Genomic DNA, 20,581 nt, shown 5'->3' with positions numbered 1-20,581 from the left:
TTTGAGAGTCGTGGTTTCGAATTCCCATCGCACTAAACATGCTCGCCCTTTCAGCCGTGGGGCGTTATAATGTTACGGTCAATCTCGCTATTCGTTGGTAAAAGAGTAGCCCAAGAGTTGGCAGTGGGTGGTGATGACCAGCTGCCTTCTCTCTAGTCTTACTCTGCTAAATTAGGGACAACTAGCGGAGATAGCTATCGAGTAGCTATGCCCGAAATTAAAAAAACAAAAACGAACAATTCATTTTACTAACCGATGGGATCCTACTGGCCTAATCTATCTCGAAGCTCATGTTGACTTTTTACTTCGCACTTACAAACCACTCCTGGAAACACTGGTTGAGGAGGTTTCTCTTATCTGTATTCTCAAGAATAAAACTTTTCTGAAACTGATATAAACTTCCAATTGCTTTTTATTTCAGCCAACGTTTCTCTATCGTGGCTTTTTCAAAACTATTAATTCCGATGAAGACACAATAGTGAAATGTTGACCGAAGTAAAAAGTTTCATTATTATCTATATAGTAAAACTCTTTTATCCAAGATTTATTTAAAAATGGCTAAATCTCTTCAATATGCACTATAATTCTGAAAAAGAATAAAAAGAGAGCCTTTCGGTCACAGAACTGATTGTGATGCTTAAGAGTTCTTACTAAGCTTTTAACGTATAATTGTAGTGTACACTGCATATTTTTTTCGTTCGAAATAAAAATCAAACTTGAATGTTCATTTTACATATGTCAAGAGGGGGCGCAAAACGTAAGATCGACACTATTAAATAAGTGATCGTTTAAAATCTAGACGAAAATCAGGTAATTAATAAAATACAAAAGAATTACAGAAGTAAATTCTAAATTTTGACTGAAATGAGTGAGACTTTTATTTCAGGGAGTGTTTTAAGTGTGAACTAAAACTTTAGAATAGTAGTAGTATTCTACAGTTTTTGTTCAGACGGATATCTTTTTGAAATAAGATTACGAGGACGAAACCTTACTTAGTAAGACTTCCACTGTAACAGTGACAATCTGATCAATTAAATTATCGCTATTGGTAATAATAATAAGACTAATTCAGCTGAGCAGATTGTCACAGTATTCCAATAATAATAATAATAATATTAATTTATTATGAACACGATGCAGTTTACCACGTCACCTACCTTTGAATTTGGATTAGTATTTTAATTTAGAAATCACTCTAACTTGTAACATCCAGGCTAGTCCTCAGAAAAAGTATATATCATTGATATACTATAATGCAAGTTATGTGAGGAATAAGTTGTTTTTGTTTAACAAGTAAGTATAACAGCAAAAACCTACAACTTTTATGAAGTTTATATACTACCTTATGAACCTAGATTTTAAAAGATTTGGATAACATTTCTTTTAAAATAAAATTTAAGAACGACACGAATTTTTAGTGTTGAAATAATGTCAATGAACAGTGCAAGATCACAATACAAAATGCTGCACATGAGTTTTATGCTAATGCTGTAACCCAACCAAATATTGACTTATTTGTTACCATCAAATTGCGCTAATCCTGTTTTGTAATTGGAATTCATACTTCAATATTTTCTTGTGTTTTTTCTGTTTCTGTGTCTGAATATTGTAAGTTTTAATACTGTCTGTTCCATTGATTTCAATACTCTTGTCAAGGCTTCTTGGAGAACTAGCTATGCCACTGACAGGTTTATATTGCTTTTATGTTCCATAAAAAAAAGTAAAAGAATTAGATGAACATGAACAGGAGTTAGGATAAAAGTTTCATACTTTAACTCATATATATATATTGATGTTTGAATGTTTTAACTAAATGGAAGTTGTTACTAAAGAAACATAGCTGTTATAGGTATAAATGGTTTTTTCTCATAAGTTTCACTGTCAAAATTTAATGTGTAACAGTTAACTTTGAGCATAAGAATGTACAATGTACCATACAAATGAGACCAAGAAACCTCTTTTTTTAAAACTGTTTTTGGTGTCATTAATCAAATATTTTTGTTTCAAATTACATTTAGTAATAGACTCCAACACAATTTTAGTGATAAGCTTAGGTTCATTGCCCTGTGATGTAATCCTTGAATTATCTAGTTATTTGTTTATGAGGAATTTTATAGGTGTCGAGGTTTTGAAAAATAATGTTTAAAGCTCATACTCTATAAAAAATATCCAATATTTTAGGAGTTTTGAAGTTGTTGTACAGCAGATACGTTTTGCATGAAAAGAAAATTTAAAGAAAAATTCCTCGTACTCTTAAAGAAATTGGTCATATGTGAATGTTTTCATTGTCTTCAGTGAAAACTATTAAACGTAATTACAATATTTTATAATTATGTCTCTCTTCAGTAGGTCTTAAGACCATTATATTTCTCAACTTTTTCTGTTAAAATAACTATAGAAATATTTTGCATAAAACATGATGTTTTGAACTGTGCTCAAAGGTTTGTCTGTAAGTTATGAATTTGAAGATCAGATATAAACTAGTAATTGAGATGACATAATCAGTAAATCATAAAAGTGAATACCATTCAAACCTTTGTTTGATAATGTGTTGAGAAACTTTGAAAGCCAACACCTACACTTTGTTATAGCCCTACACTTCATTAACACCTCCCTTAATCTCTTTGTGTATAATTTTATAAATTAATTATAAAGCACAATTAGTTCTTCATATTTACAGTTTTTTTTTATCTTGCTATGTTACAAAATAGTTATTTTGGTTCTAGTAATTGATAGATACCCATTAAAATAAAAACATATGCTTGTTAGATCATGTTAAGTTAGGAAGTTTAAAGAATGATAAGTCTATTAGGCCAGATAATATTTCTACAAGGAATTTGAAGGAGGATTGATAGTTAGTTAATGTAACTCTTCTTTTCAAGGGAGGTTTTGTTTCAGTAGTTATAGACCTGTTAGTGTTATATCAGTTGTGGGAAAAATTTCTGAAAAGCTGATAGAAGTTGATTTGTAAAGTAATTTAACAAAGTTTAAAGTTTTATTGGATTGTTAACATGGTTTCACTAAGGGAAAATTTTGATTTACAAATCTTCTGACAATTATAATTAAATAGATTGTAGATGAAGTGATTATTTTATGGGACATAATCAGTGCTTATACTCAATTTATTTTATCAACCAGATCTAATGCTCATAGTTATTGCTTATCAGATAAAACTTTAGGATAAATGGTGGCTAAGAATTTGGAAATTGAAATGCCATATCTTATCTCCTCTTACAAAAAGCTTATTCTACTTTTATACTACCCTTTATCAGTGCATGTGTTCATGCATCACTGTTTTAGATACTTCCACTTTTTCATGTATGTTAATATGAGATATCTCTACCAATATGAAAATGATTAGGCAGCAGGAGTGTTACACTAACTAGCATAACTAGTGCCCTATCTAATCTTGCACTTGTTAACCACTTATTGATTGGCAGTCTCATTGTACAGACATGTTGTTTGTTCATGGTTTATTTGACTTCTGCAAAAGTTTTTCCTTTCTTGTTTTTAATGTTTTACAATGTCTTTTCAAAATCAGGTACATTTGTTAATTGTGGTAAAGAGATATGACACATTCATTCTGTTCTATCTTCTGTCCTGTTTCACTTCTGAGAGTTTTCTCATATGCAGTTTTTGATGATCACAACTACAACTATTATTTTTCATGCAGCAGATTTCATGACTACCCTCTCGGTGTGGGTTCCTGTACATGGTGAGGGGACCTCCTAGGGAAGGTTCTGTTCTCTCAGTTTACCTCCTCTGGAATCTAAACATCCATCCACATGTTTGCTATGCATGGTGACCCATGAAGGAGAGGAGAGGATCCTGGTGGTTGAGGGGTCCAACCCTAATGCACCACTTTGGCCTTGAATTCCTGTAGATGGAAGGCCCAGAGGTGACCCCCCTTGGATCAGTTGACTGGTCTACTTGGGCTAGGGTCAACCAAGTACTGGTGTTGAATGTTCTGAACAGGTGTTGTGGACATTGTATCTGATGATGATGTTTGGGTATAGTGCTCACAAAATGCTGGCATTGCTGCAGTGTCCTTGTTTGACATTGTAGTGCATCCCCTTGTAGGGCTACATGGTGGGTGGGGACAGTGGGCACCGAAATTTTTCAATTTTTATTATGGATGCTCCAAATAAAAACTTAAATAAAACAGTGAAAAAGCAGTCCATAGGTGAGCAACCACGTCTTGAAGATTTTGAGCAGCAATCTTCAACATCTGTTACACCTGTTGTGCCCCAATGTCTTCAGACAAATCTTTAGGGCAAATGTCTCCCTTTTTATTCAGAAGGGACTAGAGGGACTTGCTGGCTCTCCAAAGTCTGTAAAGAAGCTTCAATATGATGACATATTGGGGGAAACATTCACATCTCAACACAGTGAACTCCTCTTACAATCAAAGGCAATTGGGGATATACCTATTGAGGTTACACCTCATGCTACCTTGAATTCATCATGAGGAGTTATTGTTGAGAGTGATTTGAAGAACATCCCAGAGACAGAGATTCCTGCTGGTTTTTCCACCCAAGGAGTTTCTGCAGTGAGGTGTATCTCCACTCGAAAAGATGGAATTGTGATGTTGACTAATGTTCTCATTTTAACGTTTACCACACCACATCCACCTGCTACCATCAAGGCAGGTTATCTTAATTGCAGGGTACGGCCATACATTCCAAACCCTCTCTAATATTTCCAGTGTCAGAGGTTTGTTCACTCAAAGACATATCATGATTCCCTGATGTGTGCTTGTTGTGGTGGCAAGGACCATGATGTCTAAGAGTGTGAAACAGACCCTCATTGCATCAGTTGCAATGGCTCTCCCCCATCCTACTTTTGAAATTAGAAAATGGCCATAACGTCAAATAACTCGAAACCAGGACTGGACAGGCCACCTTCAGGTGACTAATGCTGCTGTTTGAACTACCTGTTAGTCATCCTGGTGAGCTATTATTAAAATTTTGCTACAAGTCTTTTAAAACTTTTGTTACTTTATTTTATGAAAATGACAATAACGTCATATAACTCGGAACCAGGATTGGAAAGGTCAACTTTAGGTGACTGATGGTTGTTTTTGTACTTACCTGTTAGTCTTCCTGGTGAGTTATGATAATTACAATTATGCTACAGAAATCCTTTACAAATTGTATTACTGTAGTTTTTCTCTTAATGTTGTAGACTAGATGTAAACATTGGTTTTATGCTATTTATGTTTTTTTTTAACTTTGTTTTGTTTCACCTTAATTTCTTTTATGAATTTTACTAAATTAAATTTTACATTTTTACCAGATGTTTGGGGCAGATAGTCTAGCTGCTTTGTGCCATGAAACACTAAATCAACCAACCAACCAATTCATGACTACATACTTGGGGTCAGAATAAAGGTTGTTAGCAAACCAAGTAACATCTTTGGTGCATCAGGAATTAGTCAATTTTATGCTACATTCAGAACAAACTAAGGATTATCCTATCATACCTGCTTAAGGTTTGAATGATCTAGAAGAAGTGGATTTAGATAGCTCTTTTTCCCTTTCTGAATCTCTTGTTTTATGTGTTGTTCTAGAGTAATTGGATTAGGTTTTCTTCACCTTTTGTAGAATTCATAAATCAGGTATGTTCTTTCCTTATCTCTTCTTGTCTTTGGTTCTACCTCTCCCCTTCTTGGGACAAACTTTTAGGTTATTATTTACTATTTCCCTTCTTGCGATATATGCCTCAACCCTCATGTACTATTGGATGATTTTGCTTTTACTTATCATTGTTCCAACTTGTGTAGCCTTAGCATTTGTAGTCACTTATTTTTTTGTGGAGATCTGACTTCAGTTTTTCACTTTCCTTTTACCTTTCCAGTTTTATGCTACTGGGCTTTGGACAGTCACTGTTGGTACTGTCAGGCGTCATTTTCAGGGCATCCAGTATTAGTGATGTAACAGATTTACTGTTGTACATTTATTTTAATATCTACATTTGTTTCAGTTTAATGCATGTAGTGTTAATTGTGTATTGTGATGGTTTGTAACACAATGTATTAAAGGAAAAAAATAAAAATAAATTGGAGAGAAATTTAAAAAAATTTTCACAAGCCTGCTTGATAAATTTAAAAGAACAGGATCTATTTATGATGAGCCTAGATCTGGATGTCCAAGTGTCTCTGAGCATGTTGTGAATGCAGTAAGAAATGCTTTGGATGACGAACCAGGTACATCAATTCATACTGCATCATATAAACACAAAATATCGTGTTTAACTGTCCCCAGAAGTTTGAAATCACATTTCAACAAGAAACTGTATCATCTTCAGGTGTTATGTGACTTGCACAAAGGAGGTTATCCACATTGAAGTATAATGTGTGCTGATATTATCCACATTGAAGCGTGATTTGTGCTGATATTATCCACTGAAGTATAACGTGTTCTGATATTATCCAAATTGAAGTGTAATGTGTGCTGATATTATCCACATTGAAGTGTAATGTGTGCTGATATTATCCACATTGAAGTGTAATGTGTGCTGATATTATCCACACTGAAGTATAATGAGTGCTGATACTATCCCCAGTGAAGTGTAATGTGTGCTGATATTATCCACACTGAAGTATAATGAGTGCTGATACTATCCCCAGTAAAGTGCAATGTGTGCTGATCTGGTTGAACACATTCAGACAAAACTTAATGAACCACATTCTCTTCACTGATGAAGCAACTTTTTATGTGTGTGGAAAGGTTAATGATCACAACTGTCACATATGGGCTGATGAAAAGCCAGTTGATTTCTCCTATCATTGGTAAAGAGATACTCTTAAAATTAGTGTCTGGTAGGGTATGACAACATCTATTTATCTGGACATTCTTTACCAATTCCTAGAAGCACAGCTCTATTCAGATGGCATTTTGAACATTGTTGTCTTTCAACAAAATGTCACCTTGTCATTATGCAACAATTGTTCGAGAATACCTGAACAAACAACTTTCAAATTAGGCTGGGTACCTTTTATATGCAAAAACGGCTCGTTTGGGTTGAGAAAATATTTTACATAGAAGAGCGAACAACGTATTAGATCTAATACCGCCCTCTACATTTCGACACACAGTTACACAACCCCTTTCAAACATGTGGTCAGCTTCCTGTCAGTTACCTCTTTCTTTGTGAACCTGACGATGACCGAAGAAGGTCGAAACGTTGTTCGCTCTTCTATGTAAAATATTTTCTCAACCCAAACGAGCCGTTTTTGCATATAAATTTCTCAACAAGTGGGTTTCTCGACATCACTGATTAGGCTGGGTACCTTCCTTCTTATCTCAGTCTGGACAAAACATTCCCAATACTATCAGGTTTTGGATGGGAGATGAACACCCACTTGGGTTCTCCACTTTCTTACCATTCACCAAGTGTCAATTTCTACTGGGTCTGGTGTTGGTTGAGTTGGAGGTGCCTGCATACAGAGGCTCCTCTTCCCTGTCAGTTCTCATTTATAAGGTGAAAGAAAGAGGACTCTCTTCTTACTGTGGAAGTGATGTATGATACAATTCCAGATGCTGCCTGGTGTTGATTAAGGTTGAATTCCCAACTGCAGACTGTTATCCTCCAACTAATTTTATACCAAGGGATCCCTTCTTTTCTTTAACTTTTCATAGTGTTCCTCCTTTAGTAATGTATCACTGGGAGATCACACTACTTTTAATCCAGGTATACTCTTCACCCTTTAGTAATGTGTCACTAATAGGATGGAAACAAAGGTGTGATCTCCAGGTATACTCTTCACCCTTTAGTAATGTGTCACTAATAGGATGGAAACAAAGGTGTGATCTCCAGGTATACTCTTCACCCTTTAGTAATGTGTCACTAATAGGATGGAAACAAAGGTGTGATCTCCAGGTATACTCTTCACCCTTTAGTAATGTGTCACTAATAGGATGGAAACAAAGGTGTGATCTCCAGGTATACTCTTCACCCTTTAGTAATGTGTCACCAATAGGATGGAAACAAAGGTGTGATCTCCAGGTATACTCTTCACCCTTTAGTAATGTGTCACCAATAGGATGGAAACAAAGGTGTGATCTCCAGGTATACTCTTCACCCTTTAGTAATGTGTCACTAATAGGATGGAAACAAAGGTGTGATCTCCAGGTATACTCTTCACCCTTTAGTAATGTGTCACTAATAGGATGGAAACAAAGGTGTGATCTCCCAGTGATACTTTACTAAAGGGTGAAGAGTATACCTGGATTAAAAATAGTGTGATTTCCCACATGAGTGCTGTATTTAGTTCATTTTCACTCTCAGTGGTTTTTGTTTAGGTACTTTTTAATTGGGAATTGTCTTATCACCAGCCTGTTCAGTGTGGGGTTCCAGGCTTTTGTGAGAGGAGGTAAGGAGTTAACATTTACAAAAACTGAAAATGTATTTCTGATAGATACTTACCTCCTTTCATATTTCTGATAGATACTTACCTCTTTCATATTTCTGATAGATGCTTACCTCTTTTATATTTCTTATAGATACTTACTTCCTTTCATATTTCTGATAGGTGCTTACCTCTTTCATATTTCTGATACATGCTTACCTCCTTTCATATTTCTGATACATGCTTACCTCCTTTCATATTTCTGATAGATGCTTACCTTCTTTCATATTTCTGATAGATGCTTACCCTGTTTTATACTTCTGGTAGATACCTCCTTTAATATTTCATATAGATGCTTACCTCGTTTTATACTTCTGGTAGATACCTCCTTTAATATTTCATATAGATGCTTACCTCGTTTTATACTTCTGATAGATGCTTACCCTGTTTTATACTTCTGATAGGTATTTTCTCCTTTCACATTTCTGATAGATATTTACCTCATTTCATATTTCTTATAGATGCTTACCTCATTTCATACTTCTGATAGATATTTACTTCATTTCATATTCTTATAGATGCTTACCTCATTTCATACTTCTGATAGATATTTACTTCATTTCATATTTCTTATAGATTCTTACCTCGTTTTATACTTCTGATAGATATTTACCTCATTTCACATTTCTGATAGATATTTACCTCATTTCACATTTCTGATAGATATTTACTTCCTTTCATATTTTTGATAGATATTTACCTCATTTCATACTTCTGATAGATACTTAACTCTCTTGATATTTCTGATAGATACTTAACTCCCTTGATATTTCTGATAGATATATACCTCCTTTCATATTTCTGATAGATATTTGCCTCCTTTCATATTTCTGATAGATATTTACCTTTCATATATCCCACTCATCCTTGCCACTTCTGGTTTGGTTTGATCTACTTGATTTCAAAGTCATTGACAGCTGAAAATTAGAGAGAATTCTTGTTATGATAGAGGTTATGTCACACTTCTATTTGTGGAGGGTTGTTGTATAATCACTTGAGTGTTAGTATGCTGATATATTAATGTAGTGAGGGTAAGTAGGAGTATCAAGGCTAGTGGTGAGCAGAACTTTGCACTGATAAGGGCAGTGTTAAGTCAAAAGAGCTTTATGTTAAAATAGGTATCACAAATACATTTTCCATTTAAGAAAATATTACATAATATTATTGCTGACTGGAGATCAGTTTTAAGTGAATAGAAAATTGTTTATGAGTCTTAAAATTGTAGTAGCTCTGTAGTTTTTATTATTAATTTGTTAATTGACTGTAGTCATAATTTCTACTAGAAGAAAATCTTACACTGTAACATTTTTTGCAAAAGTTATAAAAAAAAATCCAGCCTTGAAACTTAACTTTTGTTCAGCAAATTGTCAAAATGTCAGTATGTTATCTGTCAGGTAGTGTGATGATAGATAGGAAAATCCTGACTTTCAATTGATTTTCTAAGTAGGTTCAAATGATTTGCTAAAAGCAGCTTAAAACTAATAACGTTCTGTTGACCACCTCTTAAACATTAAGACTTTCTTTAGTGTCAAACTACTTCAGTAATCCTTCCATCTTTCTATCCATAATTTTAGGATACATTTTGTTAGTAGAAGAATTTTACCCAAGACATGCATTTCCTAAACTGTTTTTTTAAGATTTAAGAACTATTATTTCAAAGGAAATTCAACTTTAAATAAATTGATTAGACCCCAAATCTCTCGTATATATGATAAAGCTGTTATTTCAGACATAATTTTTCATTTAATATTATTTCAAAGCTTAAGTTGGCATGAAAACCCTTAATGTGTGGAGTTTGATATTTTGAAATGACACACTTTTAATATTTTAATTTTTACAACTACATTTATAATATTTTTCAATTCATAAACACTTTTCTGTTTACTTAAGTTAGTGAAGCAAAGAAGTTTACATGTTTATTGAGTTTTTTTTTTATTTGGGATAATTACTGTTCATAAAATGAATAATTATGACTATCTCTCCATTTTAGAAACCATGGATAGTGATGAAGAAGGAGAGAATGAACCATTGTCTCTCACTGGATTTTTGTTTGGAAATATTGATGAATCAGGACAGCTTGAAAATGATTTTTTGGACCTGGTATATTACTTTTTCCTTTCAATTCTCATGAAAAGAAATTGGTTTTGTGGAGTTAATGAAACTTTAGGTGGAACTAATCTTCTTTGCTGCAGAATAAAATTAATGTAAATAAATTTTCCTGACCCTGTACTGGGAATATCAGGTGTTATTGAGGCTAATTAGGTCGGATATCATTTGGTAGAACTGTCTTTAGTTTTTTAAATTTTATTGGCTAACACATATATGATAAAAAGTGAGGAAAAAGAAGGAAAACTGTGAATGTATTTATTATGTGTGTTAGAAATCACACTTATTGGTGTGTTTTCTGTGTGGGTACAACTAAAGTAGGTAACTTTCTATAAGCCTCAGTAGCCGACTTTAATATTTGTAAAACCAGTGTGTATTGTATATGAGATTTTTGAAGAGACTCTGGAACATTAGTAAGTGCAAACATTCATTTCTGCTGGTCATGGATTTTTTTTTTCTTTTGTTGCAAAATTTTTAAATGATTAACCCTTAAGTTTAAAAATTTCTTTTACCTTTGTCCAAAGTGGAAGCTCTAAATCTAGATCCAGTTATTTAAGTTCATAAAAATGTTGATATGGTGAAGAAGATAGACATTTTACAATTATATAATTAATAACCTAAGTTCTTCATCAGTTACTGACCAAAATTATTTAATAAAATAATGACAACAGTAAAATGAGTGTTATATATCTTATGCCATGCATGAAATAGTCAAATAGTTGCCATTAAAGATAGCCCATCAGCATATGTCTGAGTAATCCACCTGATGGATCTAAAGTGAAATATTTTGGGAATAATGTTTGCTTGTCACAGACAACCAGTACTAAATACGGATTGTTACAGACAATGTTAATGTTATTCTTTTTGTGCTGTCTTCCAGCATCTCGGCAGTAAATCGGAAGGTTTGTAATGTTAAAGAACAAGGTTTTGATATCAGTGGTGGGTACATCACAGATAGCCCATTGTGTAGCTGTGTGGTATTACTTTCAAATCTAAACTGTTTCATGATTGTACCTCTGATAACATTTGACAATCATTCAGTATAATTATTGTATTAGATATGATGTCAGTGTTTGTGTGATTGTACAAGAATCTTGCAAACTAAACACTAGAAATAAAAGAATTTTATTTGCTAAAAAAATGCACAGTTCTTTGAAAAATTGTTTGCAGTAGATAACTAAGAAAACATTTAAAAATAATTTTATGCAATTGTGTGGGAAACCACAAAGTACATAATTTTTTAATATATTAAACATAATAACAGTATAATTGTGAATGTTTGCTTGATTAGCATGGTATTGTGCCATGATGTATGTTCAATGGCCAATCAAGTGTAAGTTGACTTTTTATCATCTTTGTAAGCTGAAATATTATGTGGTTTTGCTTATATGAAAGAAGAATTTTGAACATTTTTATTGTAATTATAAAAGCATCGCTACTATTCTATATCACATATTTATATTTTGTCAAGAAATGTTTAACTATTCTTAGGGGACCATGATCAGCTTTTTGAAGGAAGTGAACATTCCATACATCATGGCTGGATATTTACACTTGTGCTAATTGGTAGCTAGAACACCACCAAAGATTTATTTTGAGTGAAGAAAAATAGATTGAAAACAATGCAATGTCTTCCTGTGCATCAAAAGAGTGATTTGTTTTGGCATCTTGTGGATTTTCCATTTTCTCTCTCTTTGGAGAATACTTTCATTTTCATAATCTATCAGAAGAAATGTATTGACATGTTTGTATCTCAGGACAGCTGGTATGAGTATAAACACTTTTACCAAAATAAAGCAGAGAACAATGTTTTGACCTTAGGTCATCTTCAGGTAAAAGTATTAATACCCGTAACAGCCGTCCTGAGATATATTTTTACTTTAAGTGGGTTTCTCATAAACAATAATTATTGTCATGTTTTCTATTGGTCAAATCTGATTCACTTTAATGAGAGTGCACATGTAACAAAACTGATGTTTTCAAATTGTTCCTCCTAGTGTGATTGCTAATAACAGTTATGTGTATTTCTATTAAGGGGGCTGTTTTGTTCTTGAAATCTTCTAATTTTATGTGTCAGCATTTTAACTTCCTTTCTATATAGAGGTAAAATAACATTTGAAATCTAACATTTTAGGTTTGGTATTGGACTCATTTGAAAAAAATACAGGAGATAAACAAAAGTGAATATTAGAATGTGTAGGAGCAGGTTAGAGGAGAAAGGACTTTTGTCTTAAAACTAGAGCTATTAGTATTAAAACCAGAATTTGAAAATATATCATAAGTTACCTTGGAAATTACTTTTGTTACTTCCAGAGATGACCCCTTGTTAGCTTGTTGTATAGCCAGAGACAACTCCTTGTTAGACATCTGTACATGCAGAGATAATCCCTTGTTGCCTTTCTGTAAATCAAGAGATAACCCTTGTTAGCTCATTGTACATCCAGAAATAACCTTTGTTAGCTTGTTTTAAATCAAGAGATAATCTTTGTTAGGTCATTTTAAATCAAGAGATAACCTTTGTTAGGTTGTTGTACATCCAGATAACCATTGTTAGGTTGTTTTAAATCAAGAGATAACCTTTGCTAGCTTGTTTTAAACCAAGAGATAACCTTTGTTATGTTGTTGTACATCCAGAGATAACCTCTGTTTATCTTGTTGTACATCAGGAGAGAACTTTTGTTAGCTTGTAGTACATCGAGAGATAACTTTTGTTAGCTTGTAGTACATCCAGAGATAACTTTTGTAAGCTTGTTGTACATCCAGAGATAACCTTTGTTTATCTTGTTGTACATCCAGAAATAACCTTTTTTTATCTTGTTGTACATCCAGAGATAACCTTTTTTTTATCTTGTTGTACATCGAGAGAAAACCTTTATTAGCTTGTTGCACATTGAGAGATAACATTTGTTGATCTTGTTGTACATCCAGATAACCATTGCTAGGTTGTTTTTATCAAGAGCTAACCTTTGTTAGCTTGTTTTATATCAAGAGATAACCTTTGTTAGATTGTTTTAAACCAAGAGCTAACCTTTGTTAGGTTGTTGTACATCCAGAGATAACCTTTGTTAGGTTGTTTTAAATCAAGAGATAACCATTATTAGCTTGTTGTGCATTCAGAGATAACCTTTGTTAGGTTGTTGTACATCCAGATAACCATTGTTAGGTTGTTTTAAATTAAGATATAACCATTATTAGCTTGTTGTACATCCAGAGATAACCCCTTGAATTCAGTTTGGTTTTAATGTGGATTTTACTACGTTGTTGTGGTACAGGATTCCAAGAGAAATCTACATCAGCTGAATAATTTGGGAATAGATTCATTGTTGAAGGAGATAACAGAAGATATTGATGCTTCAACTCGGGACTCTCAAGACAGTGAAGGAGTGGAAACACAGAGTTCACAAAGTGATGATGGTGAGATTTATGTAGATGTTTAGGCTATTGTTTTAAATGTACATGAATTACGTTTTAAATGTATATGTATAGAAAATCAACTAAAAACAAGAAAAATTTATTAATATCTTGTTGCAAACAGAAATAAAATATTTCAATAAGTGAAACCTATTTTCTGTAGAAGTTACAAAGATTACTTATGACTAAGAGTGTTCCTCTCATCATGTATTTGTAGTAACTAGTGATGTACAATTATAATACCAGCATTTCATTTGGTAACTAAATTAGAACTTGTATAGTTACCTTGTTATCTGGTCAGTAACGTAATAGTTTGATTTGGTTAATTAACTATTGATTTAGGATTAAAATTACCAGCATTCTGGTTGATAACTAAGTTATTAAGAATTTGTGTAGTTACCTTGTTATCTGGTCAGTAATGTAATAGTTTGATTTGGTTAAATAACTATTGATTTAGGATTAAAATTACCAGCATTCTGCTTGATAACTAAGTTATTAAGAACTTGTATAGTTACCTTGTTATCAGGTCAGTAACGTAATAGTTTGATTTAGTTAAGTAACTAATGATGTACGATTAAAACTACCAGGATTCTATTTGATGACTACCTTAGTAAGAACTTGTGTAACTACCTTGTTATTTTGTTGGTAATGTTATAGTTTGATTTTGTTAAGTAATTAGTGATGTAGGAATAAAACTACCAGCATTCTATTTGATGACTAACTTAGTAAGAATTTGCTTATTTATCAATTTGTTTGTTTTATAATAGACTCTGGCTGATCATGTTTTAACTTAGTAGAAGGTTTGAGAGGATTGTGGTCAAAGTGTATAAGTTATATATTGCTTTTTTAGAAACAGGTCAGAAATCACCAGTAGTAGTAGATTATTCAGACATTAATGAATTAGCAGATGAAGTTGATGAACCAAATAAGTCAACTTTGTTTGGTAATAAAGTCACAGAATTAGGTAAGTTATTTTTATATAATGTTTGAAAGAAAAATGTTAAACTTTCATAAAATAAGAGTAACATTGTCATTATGGTTTTGTTTCTTTGCTTATGTATGGATTTATTTTGAAATTCTGTTGTTTTTATAGAATGAAGATTAAATGATTAAAACATTTACAAAGCTCTTCTGAGTATAACTAAACTTAGAGAACTTCTACTGTAAACCATATGAAAGATTATATTTAAAACTGTCTTAATTAGCAAAATTAACAAATGTTTGATAATTATATTAAAAACTGTCTTAATGAGCTAATTTAACAAATGGCCTTCCATGTTTGATAATTATATTAAAAACTGTCCTAATTAGCTAAATTGACAAATGACTTTTATGTTTTGTAATTATATTAAAAACTGTCTCAATGAACTACATTAACAAATGACTTTCATGTTTGATAATTATATTAAAAATTCTTAATGTGATAAATTAACAAGTGGCCTCCCATGTATATTAACTATATTAAATAGTTTCTCAAGTTATTATAAAAAGTATTCTTCAGATAAATATTAATAATTTCTGTTTTCTGTATCATATATTTATCTCTAGCTATTATCATCAACGTAAAATGCAACGAAATGTTTAAGATTAAATATGTACTGTTAAATAATCATAAAATATCCACTTTAGGTTGTATTTGTAATTTCACTGTTTTACATTTTCACTTATAGTTTTATTTTTCTTTCCTATATTTTACTGCTGAATATTTATGTCAACATACCTCAATGGGTTCTCACAAGCAGTACAACAGTATCATTGACATAGAATCATCATTCCCAGATGATATAACAGTGTCACTGGCAGAGATACTTTAGTCCCAGGCAATACAACAGTAACATTGACACAGAATCTTTAGTTCCAGCCAATACAACTGTCATTGACAGAGACACTTCAGTCCCAGACAATACAACAGTATCATTGACAGAGATACATTAACCCCAAACAATACAACAGTATCATTGACAGAGATACGTTAACCCCAGGCAATACAACAGTAATATTGACATAGAATCTTCAGTTCCAATCAATACAACAGTGTCATTGACAGAGATACTTTAGCCTCAGGCAATACAACCCCATCATTGACAGAGATACGTTAACCCCAGACAATATAACAGTACCACTGATAGAGATACTTTAGCCCCAGGCAATACAACAGTAACATTGACATAGAATCTGCAGTCCCAGGCAATACAACAGTAACACTGACATAGAATCTTCAGTTCCAATCAATACAACAGTGTCATTGACAGAGATACTTTAACCCCAGGCAATACAACCCTATCATTGAAAGAGATACTTTAGTTCCAGGCTCATGTTTTAGCACTTGGTCAGTCATGTAAACCTTTCAGAGAAGCAAAATTTTGGTTCTATGAGAAACATCTACTGATGTTTCAAATATGAATTTTAAAGCAGAAATAAAACATAATTAATTGAGGTAAAAAGTAAAACCTAAATTCTGTTTAACTGTCTATGAAACTAATGTATAAGGTGAGAACTGATATGACTAGGCACTAGGTAACATGCTACTTGGCAGTTTGAATTGTTGTGAATGCACATTCTACAACAGTTTCAAGTCAGCCTTGAGAAAACTTGTATAACCAGCTCTGTGACTAATAGTGCAAGATATTGAAATATAAGCTTTCTCTTTGTAATTTTGGAAGTGGGTGTAACCTCTAACAAGTGGGAAAAGATTCACAGCTTGCTCATAGAATTTTAAGAAAGGTAATGGTAACCAAGCTCTAATTGTCCAGCCAATAAGTGTACCTTAAGTACAATAACGCTGAAATAGAGAAAAACAAAACCTAAGATGTTTTAACTATAACATGACAATAAATCTGAAATTTCATTTATTGTTCAAAAGGTTTCTTTTGAAATAAAGGAAATCTTATTTAATGTATGACTTTATAATGTATCTCATAACACTAATATAAATAAGTGCATTGATAGTAAAGAGGTTTAATAAAGTCTTGAATGTAACTTAACAACACTTTGTGATATATGTAAGAAGGAATTTAAAGTGTTTCTGTGATGGTCATATGGTTAAGGAGCTAAGTTAATTTTCTCACAACTGGCTTGGTCGAATCAGTTTGTGGCCCCAAACATACCTTCACAGTTTCCATACTAGAACTTATAATTTACATATCTTCAGAAAATTGTTTATCTTTCACTAATGATTAAGAGTCAAAACACCAGTTTTTAATGAAGTATTTTATTCAAAGTTTCTCTATGAATTTATAAAATCAAATTGTTTACTTCTCTGAGTGCAAAGTGGTTTTCATGTTAAGGTTAAAAATAATTTTTTTTTTAAATCTTAGGTTTTACTTACATAATCCCTTAAACCTCCAAAATAAATTTCAAACTATTTTTAGTAAAAGTTTATATTGTATTTCTTAGTTTTCTGCCATAACTGAATATGAGGTTGGTCAAGTTAAAGTACCTTTTTTCCTTTATAAAATGATTTTAAATTGTAACATGAAAAAACATTTGTTTATCCTTAGTAGCTTTAAACTAGTAACAATATACATCTGTTTATATTTAAGTTTGTTTTATTGCTACTTGAACCATGTCTAACTGATATTCATGCCATATCAGTTGTAAATCACTTGGTGAATCTGTAATTAACATTACTTTATCAAATTACATGTTGCATGGGCTGCATGTGATCTGCTTGTGAGTGCTTCTCATGAAAAACCTAAAAAGAAAACTCCTAATTTTTACATTTCAATTACTTTTGTAATGATAATTAAAGAACAAATATGTAAAAGAAACAATGTTTATCTGTGTGCTTTTGATTTCAGTCAATGATACCTACTCGTACTTTTATTTTACATAGTACTATTGCACTAAATATGTTTTTATTTAATTAAATAATCCACCAAAAAGTATAAAATAATAACATATAGAAATATGAAATGTACCATAATTATCACAATTTTTCTGGCTTTCTAACTGATGAGAGTTATTAATAATTCAGCTAAGCTTGTTGATGTGTTTCCCATAGGAAATAAGTTTGGACTTGAAGTGAAATAGACAGTCCTATATAAAGAAGATAACATAGTATAATATGTAATTTGGCAAATGATAGATTAACTCTTTGACTTTCTGTCACTTATGAATGACATTGACATTATCTGAAACAGAGGTTTTAACAGCTGGATGTAGTAAGAGTGGTTTGGTTTTCTAATTTATGGCTCTGTAAGTAATTAAGGTTGAAGGCTGTGAAAATTATGCTTTGCCTTAGTGTTATCGACATTATAACAAGTAATTTGCCTTAAATTTTGCATTCCTTGGAGGAGTGGTAAATACATTAGAGAAGAGTGGGTGTCTACAAAGAAAATGTTAGTTTTCATACTAGAAGAAATTCAGGATATTTTTAGATATTGCCTTTTAAAATTAAGAACTTAAAACTTGTGTACTGTTAACATTTGTATTATTAGCTATGTTTTTAAGTTATATTTATTCCTACACTGTAAAAAGAAAGAAGTTAAATTCTGAATGTAACTCACTTTAGATGTATTCATAAAACTTGCACTATCCTTCCTTTAGATGTATTCATAAAACTTGCACTATCCTCCCTTTTCATGTATTCATAAAATTTGCACTATCCTTCCTTTTCATGCATTCATAAAACTTGCCCTATTCTTCGTTTAGATGTATTCTCTTCTCTGATTTTTAGTTTTCCTAAGAAAGGTCACTTGGTGGCACGGCAGTATGTCTACAGACTCACACCACTAGAAACCAGGTTTGATATTGGTAGTGGGGAGAGCACAGATAGCCCATTGTGTAGTTTTGTTCATAAATCCAAAATAACACAAGTTTTCCTCAGTAAATAGATATTTGTTATATTTATAAATATATGTAATATATTCTGTTTTCTGTGTTGCTGACAAACATAATTTAATATATGTTTCAATTGTAGAGAAATATATATGTTTATTAAATAGAAAATTGCTCATCCTAAAGGTTACTAGCTAAAAGCCTGGTAAAATTTAAAGGATTCTAGCCACTTAGCTGTCTTATATGCTTGTGGATAATTCACAGAATGGAATCTGTAGTGGTTTTTAGTTGAAAACTAGCACTTAGAGAGTGCCTGTAGTGATGATGTTTGATAGGTTGGTTGAATGATTCATTGTTTTGTACTTTTATAACACCCACAAACATGATCTGGTTATTAGATACAGAAGAGTCCAAATTCAGTTAAATAACTAATATCCTTGTAAGTTAAGCATCAAAACATATTTGTATCTAAGTTTTAATTTGAAATGTTTGGATAAATTATTAATCTCTACTTCTCTGTAACACGTGATGTTCGTGTTCCAAATTAGCCATTGTTTATTTCAGTCTCCTGAGTATCTCACCAGTTACAATACTATAGATATTGGCAAGACAAGGTATAAATTTATAGCATCAAAGCTGTTTACTGAGACATAAAAAAGTCAAACCTGTGTACTGTACATGTGAATTTTATCCTTTTAAAAAAATGTCATTAGTTCTCTCTGTGAAATTGTATAACAATTGAAAGAGCAAATATTTCTGAACAATATTCAGCATGAACTTTATTTTGTGACTTCTCAGTCTGATACTTTATCATGTTCCTCAGCTCTCAGCCGGAAAGTGAATTTTATTTCTTAGTTAGAAAGCTAGTTAAGTATAGTTCTTTTATAATGTACTGTTATATTGCTGGAAAGGTATATTTGAAAGCTTCAAGAATTTTTATTTGGAGAACTAACTTAGTGAAATGGTGAGGCTTAATTATAGTTTATGTAGGATTAGCATACTTTACTCCCAGTGTTTATGACTAATGACTAATTACTTCCAATTGTATTTATTCTTTTTGATGGAAGGAATACTGCTCAAGTAGTTTCTTAGTGCAACAACAAAAACATAATTTTCAGAATATAATTGTAACAGTTTGTTATTTTTAAGAAGGAAATCACTAATGTTTAGACTAGTTTAGATCATAGTTATTAAACTAGATAAATTACAGTGGAATTCTGTGGTATTAATGTAGTTATTTATGACTTTTTGCTATTCAGCTGTATATATAAAACCCCCCAAAGAATTTGTTTGATACCCTCCATGTGCGAAATTTGTAAAGACTTAGCAACCTATGTTTGAGGACATAAGTTACAAGGATGGTTAAATGACAGATCCCACATAGAGTATAGAAAATAACATAACATATAAAATCTTACTAAAAATGGACATTTGGAATGTATGTAGGAGGTTTTACAATTATGTAAGTAATATTTGAAAGTTTTGTGATGAAAAATAGTTTTTTTTTAAACATAACATAAAGTCCCTTTGCACTCAGACTAGTAAATAAACAGACTCAATATTTTCATAAACAAAACTTTTTAATAAAAATACTTCATTAAAAAGTCAGATTTTTTATGTAGAAAAACTTGTAATCTTTGCTAAATGTCTACCAAATGTTGTGAATGATACACAAGCTGCATAAAAATAATAATAAATATATATATATGGGCATGCATATAAACTGTGGTACTTGATGAAACAGAGATTAATGGTATACATGTTTATTAAATAACAGCTGATTAAAACCAGGTACCAGGTGAAGCGTGCCCGGCATGGCCGAGCACGTTAGGCATGCGACTCGTAATCCGAGGGTCGCGGGTTCGCATCCCAGTA

The 20,581-nt window shown here is 32.0% G+C and overlaps 1 protein-coding gene across 1 annotated transcript in view; it reads left to right on the top strand.

The window, feature by feature from the left end:
* Window positions 1-742: 742 nt before the first annotated feature.
* LOC143245398 (transcription initiation factor TFIID subunit 1-like) overlaps window positions 743-20,581 on the top strand; it is a 114,069-nt gene continuing 94,230 nt past the window's right edge. Inside the window, 4 exon segments of the mRNA XM_076491692.1 lie at window positions 743-810; window positions 10,401-10,510; window positions 13,789-13,930; window positions 14,778-14,891. Coding sequence (XP_076347807.1) covers window positions 10,406-10,510; window positions 13,789-13,930; window positions 14,778-14,891 — 361 coding nt within the window. The 5' untranslated portion in view covers window positions 743-810; window positions 10,401-10,405.

Source organism: Tachypleus tridentatus, chromosome 2 (assembly GCF_004210375.1).
Source record: "Tachypleus tridentatus isolate NWPU-2018 chromosome 2, ASM421037v1, whole genome shotgun sequence".
Taxonomy (NCBI): Eukaryota; Metazoa; Arthropoda; class Merostomata; order Xiphosura; family Limulidae; genus Tachypleus; species Tachypleus tridentatus.
This window is presented reverse-complemented; position numbering and strand designations above follow the sequence as displayed.